Here is a 14,497-nt window from a genome sequence, read left to right on the forward strand (position 1 = left end):
CACCCAGGGGGCTCCCGGGAGCAGCAGGCCGGGGTAGGGGCTCTCCCGGGGCTACTGCAGGGGTCTGCTCAGCTGGGGGAAGACAGCGACCGCACCTTGCCGGGTGCATCCGTCCCCACACCTGATTCCACTGAAGGAAGCTCGGGAGCTGGGGGGGAAGGAGCCGGCGGAGGCCACACGGAAGCTGGGGGTGGGGCTCAAGCCCAGTGGCTGGCGCTGAAGCACAGTCCCTTGGTTACGAGGTGCCACCCTGGTCGGCCCGGCAGAGGTGGGGCAGGAGGGCTGCCAGTGTTCAGAAACCCCAACGAGCAGCAGACCTCCTTGCAAGCTTGACCCTCCTTCAGAGGCCAAGGCCAAGTGTTGACCCACCTGACCCTCCAAGGTCAGGGGGTTAAGGAAGGGGGCAGCATCCGGAGGACAGGCGCCCGCTCCCCCGCCAGCAGGCCCAGGTTGGCCGGGCGCCCGGCTCTGGCTTTCAGGGGAGTCTGCTTACTGGCTTTGCCCCCGGCCCCAGGCAGACCCCATCTCTCCCACCCACTGCGAGCTCACCTTAGAGCCCCAGCCAAGAGAGCTGCCCGGGGAAGGGGGGCCGCATCCACTGACAGGGGGCTCCTCATCAGGGCAGTAGGGGCCTCGGGAACTCCACCCACCACGCAGAAAGGGAGCCCTCCGCGCGCAGCCCTGGAGACCCACTCACAAGCAGCATCCGACGATGACCCCGCCCCTGGGGGGGGGGCTACAGCCACGGGGGCTGGGATGGGGGGCGGCGCAGGCAGCGGCCCACAGCGCCCCCCCGGGCCGGGGAAGGAGGGAGGGTTGGCCCAAAGCACCAACTGTGCAGCAAGACAACGCGAAACCAGAAAACTCTTTATTGAAAGGTACAAAAGCGTCACGGCAGAGATGTACAGCAATAAATTAGGTGTGGCCGGGAGGGGACGGGCGGGCACAGGCCGCGCGTCACACCACGGGGGCCACGACATAGGGTCTCTTCTCAATAATTTATATCATGATAAAAGCAGCACAAAAATAAATATTGAAATGAAACTGCTGAGTGGCCAGAGGTGCGGGAAATGGGAGCGGGGCCTACGCAGGGCCCTGTCACCCGGGGCGGCAAGTGAGCCGGAAGCACAGGGGACGGGAAACCAGCCCCCCCAGCCAGGGGGCTGTGCCTGTTTTCTTAAATTAAAACATCCATATATTAAAACTGTGACAATGAAATTTCAACGCTCTGAGAGGAGGGGGAGGGATCACGCTGGTCTCCCAGGCCTGGTCCCGGGGAGTGGAGGCTGCGGATCAGGCGCTCGGAGAGCCCAGGAGAGCCCAGGCCGCCCGCCCTCCCCGCGGGGCACCTGGCTGGGAGGCGGCCCAAGGGCAGCGGTGGGCGGCGAGCGGCCGACTTGAGAAGCCAGTCGCGGGTGGTGGTCCCGCTCCTACCCACACTCCCAGGCAGCTCTGCCCTAGAGAGGCTTTTACAGTATCAAATAGGAAGGAAAGGTATGAAAATCTGTAGGATAAAATGTGCATATAATTTTATATATATATATACTCTTCTCTCTTTTAAATATCCCCGTGGTCCTTACTGATATCCAATGTGGATTACCTACCACGGCTATAGTATCAACAGCTTCTTTACACACCGGCCGTGGCTCCGGAAGGACCCAGACGCCCCAGACCCTGCGCCTTCTCCCAGGACAGGGGGACGCTTTTTGACTGTAGCCCTTGGGGCCCTCCCCCCTCCCCCCACTCCTCCCGGGACGGCTGGCACCCTGCGCGGGGGCTTTGCAGCTTGCTGGGGGGCTTACTAAACGGTGGGAGGCAAGCCAAGAGGAAACCGCGAGCTGGAGCCCAGGGCTTCTGGCCCGTGGTGGGCTCCGGGCTCGCTGCCCACCCCTCGGTCCCAGCATCTTCCCAGGTGGGGCAGGAAGGGGCGGCCCCTGCCTAGCCACGCGGGAAGCCCCGCAGCGGCTCTGGGAAAGGACACCCCAGCAAAGTCCCCCCAGTCATCAGTGGCTCCGAGTGCCAGAAAGGAAGAGCGGGTGAAGGGTCCAGGCGATGATTAAGCACCAAGGTTGCAGAGTCCCCGTGTCCTCTGCCGACTGACCGTCCAAGCACTCCCGGCAGCTGGTCCTTGCCACCTTTCCAGCCCAGTGCCGCCCCCATCATCACCTCCCCCCACCATCCTCACTCCTCTTTCTCCAACCCCACCCTTCTCCCTGCTCTCATCTCCTCCAGCAGCAGGACCCACAGGCGGGACCACGGGCGCCGCTGCCCAGCTCCGTGGCCCGTGCCCGAGGCTGCCGCCGCCACCTTCACACCTGTTCCACACGGAACACAGGGCTCCCCCTCCCCGGCCAGGCGGCTGCTGCTCCTCCATGGGGACCTGCCCTAGGTCACCCAACACAGCGGGGAAAGCCCAAGGCTCGCCCGAGCCCCATTAACAAGCCGCTCCCCAAGGCCCCCAGCGCTACTGGCACACGGACGGGAGGACAGGTACACGTGCACACGTGCTTGCACGCACTCGTGTGTACAGGCTCGCACACGCTCTCATGCACATGCAGCCCTTCCTCCACCCGCTCACGGGGCACAGGCCTCTGGCTGAGGCTGAAGCAGGATCCCGGGGTGTTCGGACCCCTTGGGGCACGGTTCATCCGGGGGCACCCAGGGGTGGTCAGGGCGGTGAGGGGGTCCTGCTCTGGCCAGGGGGCCGAGCAGGGGACGGACGCGCTGCTTGTGGGAGGGGCGGAAGACATCTGGGCCGGGAACCGCCCAAGGACCTTCTTCCCTCCACACGTCCCAACTCCCCCAGCGCAAGACGGAGCCTGGAAACGGCCCTGAGCGAGGCGGCAGGGCCCGGGGGAAGGCGGGGCGCGTGGGCGCGTGGGCGCGTGCGGGTGTAGAGCAGGTGGCACTCGGGCCCCCGGGAACCCCACTCTTTTCCAGCCCCGGCCCGAGCCCGGCACGGGTCCGCAATCTGACTCCGGCGTGAAGGGGTCCGCTCCCTGTGGGGCCCTCGACCAGCACCCCGCGCCCCCCGCCCCCCCGCCGGGCACTAGGAGGCGGCCGAGAAGGGCACGGAGGCGGAGGAGAGCTCGGCGGACTTGACGATGGTGATGACGCTGGTGGTGGCCACCCTGGTGGGCGTGACGGGGCCGCGGGCCACGGTGCGGGCGAAGGTCTGCAGGGCCTCGTACTTGGAGCGCAGGGCGTCCAGCTCGAGCCTCATGCTGCTGTTCTCCCGGGCCAGCTTCTCCACCTCCCGCTGCAGCTCCAGCCGCTGCCGCTCCAGCTCCTCCTTCTGGGTCACGCGCTTGATGCGGCAGCTGGCCGCGTAGCCGCGGTTCTTGAGCGTGCGGCGCCGCTGCTTCAGGCGGACCACCTCCTCCTTGGTGAGGCCGCGCAGGTGCTGGTTCAGCTCCCGCACCGACATGGACACCAGCTCATCGTCGCCGAGCACCGGGGCGTTCTCGCCCGCCTCCTTCTTGACCTGTGGGGCCGCAGCGCGTGGTCGGGGCGGGGACCGGAACACACGCCGCGGGCGCCAGGGCTCGGCCCCTTTCCCCCCTGCGCCCCAGGCCGGCCCGCCCTCCACCCCGGGAATGGGGACAGGCGACGCGGGGTCGCCCGGCATCGTGAACGCGGTACGGGGCAGGGTGCCCCCTGAGGGGGGCCGTCAGCCATGCCCGGCCGAGAGCTGGTCGCCCTCCATCGCCCAAACCTCACGAGGCCGCGGCCCGGCTGCGCTGCCCCCGGGACTCTCCAGTGCCTGGTGCGGGGCTGACGGCAACCCCTCCCTCTGCACCCCTCAGGCCTGTTAGGTCCCGCCAAGTCTGGTGGGACAAGGCTACGTGGACCCAGCGGGACCCCAGGAAGCGCCTGGAAGCTCACAGCCCACAGACGCACAAAGAGCCGACGCCGGCCAGACCCACGGCACCAGGTCCGGAGCTGCAGCACCCGCTCACGGGCGCCCCACCAGGGGCTCCGCGGGGCCAGACGCCACCCTGCCCACGTCCGGGGCTGGGCTGACAAGTACATCCTGGCCGGCAGGCACCCACCCCTCCACCCCCAGACGCCAGAGCCGGCGTCTCCCGAAGCCACAGCCCCCGACTCTGGCATCACTTCTCCCAAAGGTACTTCCTCCAGCCCACGGCCCCTCCCGACGCCCAGTGACAGGCTTCCTTCCTCAACTCTAGGGCGGTCCTGGGACAGGAGCTTCGGGGGCCGCGAGGGACCTTCCCGGGCCTGTGCCCATCCCACCCCCTTACCTTCAACGCCTTGTTCGCTTTGGGATTAGTCGTCATAACCTGGGTACAGTCACCCGGACAGAACCGCTTGGAAATGGTAACTGAAAATCACAGAGCACAGAAGCGAGTGTGATGAGTTCCTGGCTGGGCACAGGGCAAGCTGCGGTCACAGGTGACCCAAAGCAGGGACGACCCCCTGCAGGGATGCCCCGAGGAGGCTCAGCTCCCCACTGCACTGTCCAGTCACAGCACCCTGAAAGCAGGGGCATTCTGGTGGGCCTGAGCCGCTGCCCAGGGGGCCCGGGAGGACACCTGGCCACACCCCCAACTCCAGCAGCGGCCCGCAGAGTGGCCTGCATGCACCTTGTCTGGGGCCTGGCAGCCACACGGCTGTCCCACGCTGCCCCCGCCCACTGGGCCTGGGCCATGAGCGCCAGCGCCATGGGCTGGCACCGGGCAGAAGCAGCGGCTGCTTCCTGCACTGCCTCCGGCCCCGAGCTAGACGTCTGCACCTGTGGCAGGACGCCATGTTCAGGGGTCCAAGTGCGCAGTAGCAAAGCCCCCTCCCGAAAGGCCTCACCTAGCCCCTGTGAATCGCCACTGGCCCCAGGGACAACCCCTCCCCTGGCAAGACCCCATCACTCTGGGCCCACCTGGCCCCCCGAGAGGCCAGGTGGGGAGCCCCTGGCTTGCTGAGCTCACCCCAATTACGGGTGGGGGGAGCCCCGTGCCCACCCTGGCCAGGCCCCACCCTCCCCAACAGACCTACCTCCGCCAAGGGCACTGCAGCTGTGACATCACCACCTTCACCTAGGCTGCCCCACAGCCATGACCTGAGGCCCAGAGCGTGGGCGGGGGCTCCCTACGCCAGCCAGCCCGCGACCAGGGGAGGTGGGAGTCACCACCTCCAGAGCTCACTGACCGTCTGGCGGGAGCCTTCTCTGCCGCCCGCCAGCCCCGGCCGCCCGCCCCGCCCTGCTCGTTTCGCGTCTGCATTGTGTCACACATTCTAATCATTCATGAAAAAGCCAGCCAAAGCATCCCAAGCATGATTCCCCTCTGATAGTTGCCATGGCGACCTTGGGAAGTAGCCAACCCCCCATGGTCGTCATGGAAACAGAGAAGCCCACAGCAACAATGGCTTGGGGCAGGCCGAGCAGACAGCGCAGGTTGTGGGGCAGCAAGCAGGCCCCTCGTGCCTGCGGCTGGGGAAGGCATGGGGAGGACCCGGCCCTACTCGCTGGTGCGCCGTGTCTCCAGCTTACAGGGTCGGGGTCTGCCCCCCAAGTTCCGAATGCCGGACGAGGTGAACTGAGCAGAGAGGACGTCAGAGAAACACCCAAGGAGGGTCTTGGGGCCAGAGATGGAGCCACAGCAAAGCCTCCATCTCAAAGTGAGGGAGACCTGGGTGGACGGCCTTCCCCTGCAGCCCTGAGACCCTCGCTGTGGCACTGCCTGGACCCTCCAGCCACCCACCCTGCCTCCGCGGCCCGCCACCCTTCACCACCAGAGGGTCTCATCAGCACCCAGGCCTGTGGACCCCTGGTTGCCCCTGGCAGCACAGCCACTCTCCTAGGTGCTGGTGTGGGAGAGCAGGACGGCGGCAGGGCCAGTGTGGCCTGGGGGGAGCCGTGCCCCTCTGTCCTCCTTGCAGCTACGTGTGTGCTCGAGACAGACATGCAGCCGCTCCTGGGGCAATCCTAGTAGGGAAGAGCTGCTTCCTGACTGTGGCTTGACGCCTGGCATCGGGGGGGACCCAAGAGTGCCCCACGGGCCGCCCCTCCCTCCGGTGCAGGGGTCAACGCTGGGCTGGAGAAGCCACCGGGAGGGCTGGTGGGCCAGGCGGCTGGGAGGCCATGAGAAACTTCTTCAGGACGAGCGAGGAGGAGCCGCTATCATTCCAGCGCTCCCAGCACGCCAGGGCATAGCTGGGCGGTGAGTCACCAGCTGTTTACAGAGCTGGGCTCACATTCCCACGGACTGAGGCCCCGCCCACCCACCCGGACCAGCTCCCACCCGGTGGGAAAAGGAAGGGCAGGGGGCAGGGGGGGGGGGCCTCCGCTCGGACCCCGAGCAGACCCTCAGTAACGTACCGGCCTGGCCGGGACCCGGGCACCTTCAGGGCAGGGACACCTCCCCTGGGGACCTGCCCACCGTGACATTGCCTGGTGGGTCGCCCATTCCCAGGATGTACATAGGCCTGGGCCTCAGCACCCCGTGGGCTCAGCCCCCTGCCCTCTGCACAGGTCCCACAAGCGTTAGGCGCCCCTGTCCACCAGGCCAAGGTCTCCCAGGCAGACCCTCAGGCTACGTCCACCGGCTCTGAGCCCACCTCGTCCACCACCTGGGCTACTGGGGCCCAGAAGCACGGGCAAGGAGCCCCGGCAGAGACGGGAGAGAGCGGTCCAGCCGGGGTCCCAGATGGGGCCTGACCTCAGGGAGCTCTCCTCGGTTCTCAGGGCTTCTGTGTCCGAACAGGTGGCGCGAATGCGTGTAAATATGGAGCCGGGGGCTGGCCACCAGCTGGGGGTGATGAAGCAGACCCCCTTCTCTCTGTGGGTCCCGATCTTCCCTTCTGAAAAACGAGGGGATCAGAACCAAGGGCCCCAGTGCCAAACGTCCTCAGCTGGGCCACGCAGGTGACGCCACGAGAGACACCCCGGCCGAGGGCCACGCTCTCACCCCCCCGGGCTGCAGGGCCTGTACCAGCACCCCGGCCCTGCGGAAAGGTGGCAAGCCCGGGGCGGGAGCACACACCCACCCCCCCGCTCAGCATCATGACCCCCACTGCCTTGGTTTCTGCCCCCTCCGCAGGGACCTGCTCCTCCCGGCCCGGTGCCCTCCCGAGGGGCTCACGCCAAAGTCAGGGCTGCAGGCCCAGGGGCAGAGCGCCCTTCTGCGGGCTCGGTGCAGGGACAGGAGTGGCACGGTTACTCACCTCTCGCCCAAAACACACAAAGTATTGACCTCACATCCCTTCTGACTTCAGAAGAACAACAGCTCGCTCTTGGAAAGAGGTTCGGAGAAGAGTTTTGTAGGTGTGAAGAAGAGTTTATAAAACAACTGATTTTGAAACAACTGCCCCCAAAAGGGTATTTGTGAAGCACGGAACATCAGGCAACCTCACGGGCCCGCAGAGCTCACACAGGACGAACTGCTTTCTGGGACTCGGCTGGAACCCGGCTGGGGTGGGAGACAACAGCCGGGCGTGGGGAGCGGTGCTCAGCGCCAGCGCCGCCGCGTCGGAGCCTGGTCACCCCACACGCCTTTCCAACGGCCCCGCACAAGGACGGACGCCCCGGCACTGCGTCCCGGCTGCCGAGTAACAGAACCTGGCGACACCACGTGCAGAGAGCCCTTGGGTTCGTCCTGGTGGGGTCACCCCAGAAGCTCAGTGGCCAGCGCTAGGCTGGGAGCCTGGATGGCGGGGCTGCCCTCCGCTCGCCCCCTCCCCAAGCCCTGAAGGAGCTGCTGGGCCAGACAGCGTGCAGCCAGCACTTCTACCCTAGAACACCTTCCAGGCGACCGTCAGCCTAACTAAGGCTGGTTTTCAACCCAAAGCCGGAAATTCCATTCTCACGTACAGCTGAACACGGAAGAGGGCTTCCTCTCTAGGAAAAGGGAACCCCAGCAGACTAGATGGAGGCAATTCAGGTGACCGCACAGTCTGGAGGGCCTTCGGGAGGTGGGGCGTCCTCCCCTTCCGGGCCCATTAGGAACAGGGCAGGGCAGGTAGGCCAGGTCCGACAGTTCAGGACTGATCTTCCAGAAGGCAGGTGAACCTGGGCCAGGATCACTTCTTACCTTCCCTCTCACAAATCCCTTCCTCGGTTGTGACCTAGCTCCTGAGGTGACTCACGGCCTGGCCATCCCCCGTGTGCTCCGGCCCTCGTGGGGCTGGGTCGGGGTCCAGGGCCCGGGGGACATTTTCTCCATCGGGGAGCCAGTGGCTGACAGGAGCACTGACCCACCCGAACAGCCCCGGGTTTAGATTACCTAGGAGCAAAGGAGGTTTTCGAGTTGCAGATTCTCGCCTAGACTGAACGACTAGCCTGCCTGCCCCGATCGTGAGCTTGAGCATGAGAAGCCGCGTCTCTGATACCGAGCGGGGTGGGCCCTCGAAACACTGCTCCCATCCGGCCCATGCCCGTGCGCCTCAGCCCAAGACAAGCAGACGGAGCAGCCCTTCCATTCCCAGGCCTCGAGGGTGTCAGGTAAGAGGAGGGGGAGGAGGGAGAGGAGGGGGAGGGAGGGCAGGTTCCCACCCCCGCAGCCGAGAGCAAACCCCAAAGCCAGAAGCCGCCGTGATGCGGCTGACCCCACTCTGGGCGCCGGGGACCTTCTCACGAGAGACCCCAGGCCGAACGCCCCTCTGGCTGGCCGCACAGCGGGCACGTATCTGCCAAACAAGCACACATCGACTCATCCCACGAACGAACGAGCCGAAGACAGGTCCGGGAACCAGAAGGGCTCCCACCGCCCAGTCCCAGCTCCCCAAGATGGGGTGTGTGCCCTGCCGCACCTCTACGAGCACCCCACCAGCCCGGCCCGCACCCAGCCTTCAGGCTGGCCCTGGCTGGCCGCCCTCCGGCAAGACGTGACTGTCTGCCTGCCTCGGAGGACGTCTGGTCACCTTGCCTTTGCAGCCCGAAGAAGCTGTGTCATCCTGGCTACGTCCAGAGGTGACTCAGGCAGCTGCCGGGCTGACAGCAGGCTGAACGCCGCCCCGCACCCGCCACGCCCCGTACCCCTCTGCTCCTGTCACGAGCTTCAGGCCACGCCCTGATCCCCTCAAGCCCCCGGGGGGTCCCCCTCTGGCTTCCGTTCTCCCCCCGCCCAGCTGTGCCATGCAGGGCTCCAACCAGCCCAACCTCCAAGTCCAGCCAGGGATGCCCCTGGAGAACCCCCAGCCTGCACGGGCCCCGGAGGCTCACCCTCTCTCCACACCTGCCCTCCTCCTGGGTCTCCAGCTCAGGTGATGGTGGCCCCCCAGGCCTCACCTCTCCTTCCATGCCCACCTGCTAGGCTTGGCCTGCATCACCCTGTAGATGCTCCGGCCCTACAGCACCGCCTGGGCTCAGGCCCCCTGCGTCTCATCTGTATTCCTATCTCGGTCCCTCGAATGCAGCCCCTCCAAGCAGGCAGCAGGAGCCCCCCTGGTCAGAGTCCCTCCTGAGCCCACCTCTCTCCTGACCACCTGTTGCCATGCCAGCCCCCCACCCCAATCTGTGCTGGGTACCCTCCCACTTCTGAGCCCCCTGCCCTCCCCTCCCCCAACCCTGGCATCACCAGAAAGACTCCGCTGCCCTCCCTGTGGTAGGTGGGTGCCCCCTCCTGAGCACACATCGAGGGCTGAGCCCAAGACCTGGTCCTTCTGTCCAAGCCCTGCCTCCCTCGCTGGATGGAGAGCAGGGGACCCTCTTACCTACTTGCTCCCCCCGACTCCTGGCAGGTGAAAGGTCTGCTGCATAAGCAGGTGTGTTAGCACTGCACTGAAGGGAGGGGGGCTGGGGCGGTTTCCACCCCGTCTCCTCTCTGCCCCCTGGCCCAGGGCACCCAGACAGGCCGCGCAGAAAAACAGGCAGGTGCTGCACAGACCCCGGACACAGGACCCCGCCACAGAGGTAGGCGAGGAGGCTCGGGGCTCAGTTTCCTTACATAAAATGAAGTGTGTGTGTGTGTGTGTGTGTGTGTGTGTGTGTGTGTAGACTGAGACCACACAGGTTCATTTCTACCTGCTCTAAAATCCTACAATTTTAAGATGACACTCAATTTCCTGAAACTGTAAGAAAGAGGAAACGTGACGAGTCTGTGACTTATAAAAAGCAAAAGTAAATAGCGGAGCAATGCATCTTCCATTAGCAGAGAACAGGGGGGCGGAGAGCAGAGGGGAGGTGAGTCACTGTTTACTGCTCTGAAGAGCGGCTACACAGAGGACGCTCCCAGCTGGCCGGGGCTCCATTTCCCGTGTGGACTGGACCCGACATCCAGAAAGTCCGTCCAGAAACCTTTAGACTCGGGAACAGCCAGGACACGGGCAGGAATTCTAGGTTGCCCGAGATTGTAAACAAACTCTGCAGCTATGGCAGAGCCTGAGAGTGAAAGAATGCACCGCGGTGGACAAAGAATGGTCCCGAGGCAGCCTCAGCTGCAGGGCTGGAGAAAGGGCTGGAACGCAGCAAGCCCCGGAGCCGACTTCCCCAGTAGCCTCGATTCAACTCCCATTTTTAGCAACCACCTTGAAAGTGAGCGATGCTGAACTTGGAAGCCAGCCCTTAAAGGCCAGCTATGCTTGAGCACAAGAGGCAACCGCGCTCTGGGGAGAAGCCTCACTTGTGGTTCTGAGTTAATAAATGTTTTCTTTTGGAATAGCCAGAGGTCTAGCTTTAAGTCATAAAAGCAGACACCCTCTACCGAGCTCAGACTCAAACGTTCCTACTGGACCCAGGGAGAGTTCTCAGAAAGGTGTCAACCATCCAGGATGCAACAAGCTGCAGGTGTGCCCCACCCATGGCACAGCCCACCTTCAGCTTCCCAGGCCCTCCCACCCGCTTAGACAAATGCTTTTTTAAAGAGCGCCATCCGCCTGAAGACATCAGGCTTGGAGACCGGGCTCCAGAGACGGCACACGCGGCACACAGCCGTGCTTCACTAGGACACCTGTGCAGCAACCGCTGTGCGGGCAAAACCTCGCCCATGCCAATAAAGGGGCAAGGGGAGGGCAGTGGGGCCGCCAAGCCACACTGCGGGTGAGCCACTGATCTGTCACCATGGGCTGGGTGTGGGCACACGAGTCGCGGGAGCTCCCCGAGTGCGGCCAGGCACCTGGCCAGGGGGTGGTGAGTGCTGGTCAACTCTGAATGAACTGTTAGGGGGAAGATCTCACTTCTGCCTGGGCTACCAGGGCCATGGGGAAGGTAAACAAGAGCGTAATCATTAACACACGTAAGAGATCAGGGGACTTCCAGCAACCCGAACACCCAGTGCTCCGGGAATGTGGGCAGAATGTGGGCAAGTGCCGCTTGGGTGAAGACTCCAGGACACGTGGCGCGTGAGGATACTACAACGGGAGACAGGAGACGGAGGGCAAAGCGATGTGCTTTTCCAACGCAGACCCGGGGCCGGAGCCCAGCACTTCCTTCCCTCCCGGGTTCTGGAGAAGGTGTGTGGAAGCAGGCAGACTACTGACACATCATCTGTGTCCTGAACTCGGAAAAGGCACCGAAGGACCCGCATTTCCAGTGAGAAGGGATGGAGACCCCCATTCACAGAGGAGAAAAATGAGCCGCGAGCCATGGGGTTCGGGAAGTGACGCGTTCGCCGTCCCCCTCCCCACCCCAAGCTCCCACACCGAGGCCTCCCTCCGTGAACTCCGGCAGGTCGGCTGCTCGGACCGCAACCGGGTCGGCGAGGCCCCTTCTCTTCGCCCTGACCACCCTCGGCGCAGCGGGGACCCGGGCGCGGGCAGCGCAGGCCGGGCCTGAGCGCCGCCGGGGCGGGACCGCGCGGCCGAGCCGGGCAGCGCCCAGGTGCGCGAGGCCCGAGTCGCCCCGGTCGCCACGCGCTCCCAGGCACGTGGCCCCCGCTTCCCCCGGAGCTTATCTCCGGGGCCTGAGAGCAAAACAGGTGGGGCGAGCCGGGAGGGGGCACGGGGCCCGCCGAAACGCCACGCTCCCCACCCGGTCCTCTCCCGGCCCGCCCTGCGCCCGCCGCCTCCGGACACGGGGTGGGGGTCCGGGGTCGAGGGCGCGCTCCCCTCCCCAGAAGAAAGGCCCCCAGCCCGCGCGGCGCGCTCGGGACGGGACACCTGACGGCAGGTGAGCCGGCCAGGTCGGGGCCCGGGGTCCGGCCCAATTTGGTCACGGGTCCGAGGGGGCCGTGACTCAGCGGCTGGCGCCCCCCGCCCGGCCCCCCGGCCCCTGGCCCAGCCCTGCCCGGCAGCTCCTCACCTGGCGTCGCGCGGGGGGCGCGGGCGCGCGGCGGCTCCTCGCGGGCACGCGCTCTCCTCGCGCTCGCGCTCACTCTCGCGCTCCCCGTCGGCCACCGCCTCCGCCGCGCGCTCCGGCTCGGACTTCGCGAAGAACAACAAGTCCCCCCCGCCGCCCACCGCCCGCCGCCAGCCCGCCCGCCCGGCTCCCCAGCATCTGACACCGCTTCCGGGATCGGCGTCGGCGCGCGTCACGCCGCACCGCCCACCGCGCGCACCGCCCCCGCCCACCCGCCGCGCGCGCGCCAGCGCCCCGCCCACCCGAGGCACCGCCGCCGACGCGCGCCGACGCCCCGCCCCAAGGTTCCTACCACCCAGAGGCTCCGCCCCCGCGCCCACCTGTGCAAGGCGGGCAAGGCGGTACCTATGACCGCAGGTGCAGTGCGCGCTGAGTGGTGGCGGCCCCGGCGTGCGCTGCGCCCCACACGTGGCGGCAGTCGTCCCCATACGTCGAACCGAGCCGGGAGCACCCCCATTCTCCCTCGAGCTCGCCCTCTCTCAGCTCGGGGGAAGGGCAGGCTCCTGTTTGGACTCCACATTCGTATTCTCCAGTTGGCCTCCCCTAACCCTAACCCTAAACACCCCACCGCCCACCCCCGCGCATCCCTTAGCCTCACCAGGGCCCTCGGAGACCCCACCCTCCCCAGGAGTGGTCGCAGCGGAAGCCCGTGTCTGGGGACGGTCTAGTGGTCTTATCACAAGAGGAGATATGGGTCCAGGGACACACACACCTCCCTGTCTGCGGGGTAGGCCGGCCCCACAAATGAGGAAAGGGCACCTGGCGTCCCCTCCTGATAGGCACCCCTATCTTTCTTTTGATTTCCCGTCTTGACCAAGATATGAGTAAAGAGAACTATTTCTCTTCTGTTGGAAAGAGAACAACATAAAATGGTGATAAATGGCTTCAACCCATAGCCTCTATGTCTAGGGGTCCAAGACCCTTGGAACAGTGCCCACCTAAGGCCCAGCTGATGGTTGCCATGGGAAAACAGACCCAGCAAAGGCAGAACCAGGATGCTGCCCCGGCCTCAGGTCAGGGCCACCCCGGGAGAGGAGAGCCTCTGCGTGCTGTAGATGGAGGTCAAAGCTGGGGAGGTGACCCGTCCAGTCACCCGGCCTGGCCCACTACCCCCTCCCCAGCACTTGGATGGGAGGCCAAGCCCCTGGATGGTTTCTGGATCCTTCTCAGAAATAATAATGAGGCCGCAAGTCTGAGTTCTGAGTAGAGAACAGGGAAAAATGCCGAGGCTCTGGGAGAGGGGGGCAGGCCTCCCACCATCTCAGGCCCCTCAGGGAACAGAAGAAAGTGCTGAGAGGTTTGCGGGTCTTGCGTTTGCAGTCGGTACCACGGGTGGGCTTCCTTCTGAGAGACCTGCTCTGATGGGGCGCCCTGGCCTCATGGGGCAACCAGGCACACTGGAGCTTGCCGCCAGCCTCAACAGAAACAGCTGCCAATAAACACAGCGGCAGCAGCAGTAGCCCATCTCTCCAGGATGTTTTCAGAGCCGGAATTCGAAAGGTGTTTCCCCTTCCCTTAGCCCACACCCTCTGTCCTCAGAGGCTGTTGCTTTGTGGCCCTCTCAGCAGGACACCACAGTGAGTGATCAGTGTAACTGACTCCTCACGGTCCTCATTTCCCGAACTGGACTGCGGTCTCTTCACATAACCTTTGGTTACTAACAGCACCGTGTGAATAGTCTCATCAACACCATGAAAGCGGGGCCTGGAGAGGCTGCATTAGGTGGACCTGGGAGAGAGAGATCACACCTGTGCTGGAGCCATTCACGTCGGTTCACTTCTGGGTCTTAGTTTCCTCGACTGTAAAATGGGCTTGGTAAACAAACTTATTTACAAAACAGAAACAGACTCACAGACTTAGAGAAGGAACTTATGGTTACAGGGGGCGGGGGTGGGGCGTCAGGGAAGGAGCTGGGGAGGGAAAGATTGGGAGTTTGGGATTCACGTGTACACACTGCTATATTTAAAATAGATAACCAGGGGCTTCCCTGGTGGCGCAGTGGTTAAGAATCTGCCTGCCAATGTAGGGGACACGGGTTTGATCCCTGGTCCAGGAAAATCCCACATGCCGCGGAGCAACTAAGGCTGTGCGCCACAGCTACTGAGCCTGTGCTCTAGAGCCCACGAGACACAACTACTGAGCCAACGTGCCACAACTACTGAAGCCCACGTGCCTAGAGCCTGTGCTCTGCAACGAAGAGCAGGCCCCTCTCACCACAACTAGAGAAAGCCCGCTCACAGCAAAGAATAC

At 64.8% G+C, this 14,497-nt stretch overlaps 1 protein-coding gene across 2 annotated transcripts; it reads right to left on the reverse strand.

The window, feature by feature from the left end:
* Positions 1-854: 854 nt before the first annotated feature.
* Positions 855-12,335, reverse strand: MAFK (MAF bZIP transcription factor K). 2 transcript variants are annotated; one of them, XM_060078760.1, is made up of 3 exons: positions 12,191-12,335; positions 4,263-4,342; positions 855-3,484 (listed from the first exon to the last, which is right to left on the reverse strand). In XM_060078760.1, the coding sequence occupies exons 2-3, from the start codon at positions 4,296-4,298 to the stop codon at positions 3,050-3,052; spliced, it is 471 nt and encodes a 156-aa protein (XP_059934743.1). In that variant the 5' UTR covers positions 4,299-4,342; positions 12,191-12,335; the 3' UTR covers positions 855-3,049. The 2 variants fall into 2 exon arrangements, with proteins under 2 accessions (XP_059934743.1, XP_059934744.1); XM_060078761.1 differs by lacking the exon at positions 12,191-12,335 and adding an exon at positions 5,011-6,179.
* Positions 12,336-14,497: the final 2,162 nt, after the last annotated feature.

The sequence above is a fragment of the Mesoplodon densirostris genome, chromosome 16, assembly GCF_025265405.1.
Source record: "Mesoplodon densirostris isolate mMesDen1 chromosome 16, mMesDen1 primary haplotype, whole genome shotgun sequence".
NCBI classification, from domain to species: domain Eukaryota; kingdom Metazoa; phylum Chordata; class Mammalia; order Artiodactyla; family Ziphiidae; genus Mesoplodon; species Mesoplodon densirostris.

Excerpts from the sequence above, each read along its gene's own strand:
- MAFK (XM_060078760.1), bottom strand. The coding sequence starts at position 4,298 with ATGACGACTAATCCCAAAGCGAACAAGGCGTTGAAG. Across the intron at positions 3,485-4,262 it reads AAGCGAACAAGGCGTTGAAG|GTCAAGAAGGAGGCGGGCGA; the intron begins GTAAGGGGGTGG and ends GCGGCCCCACAG.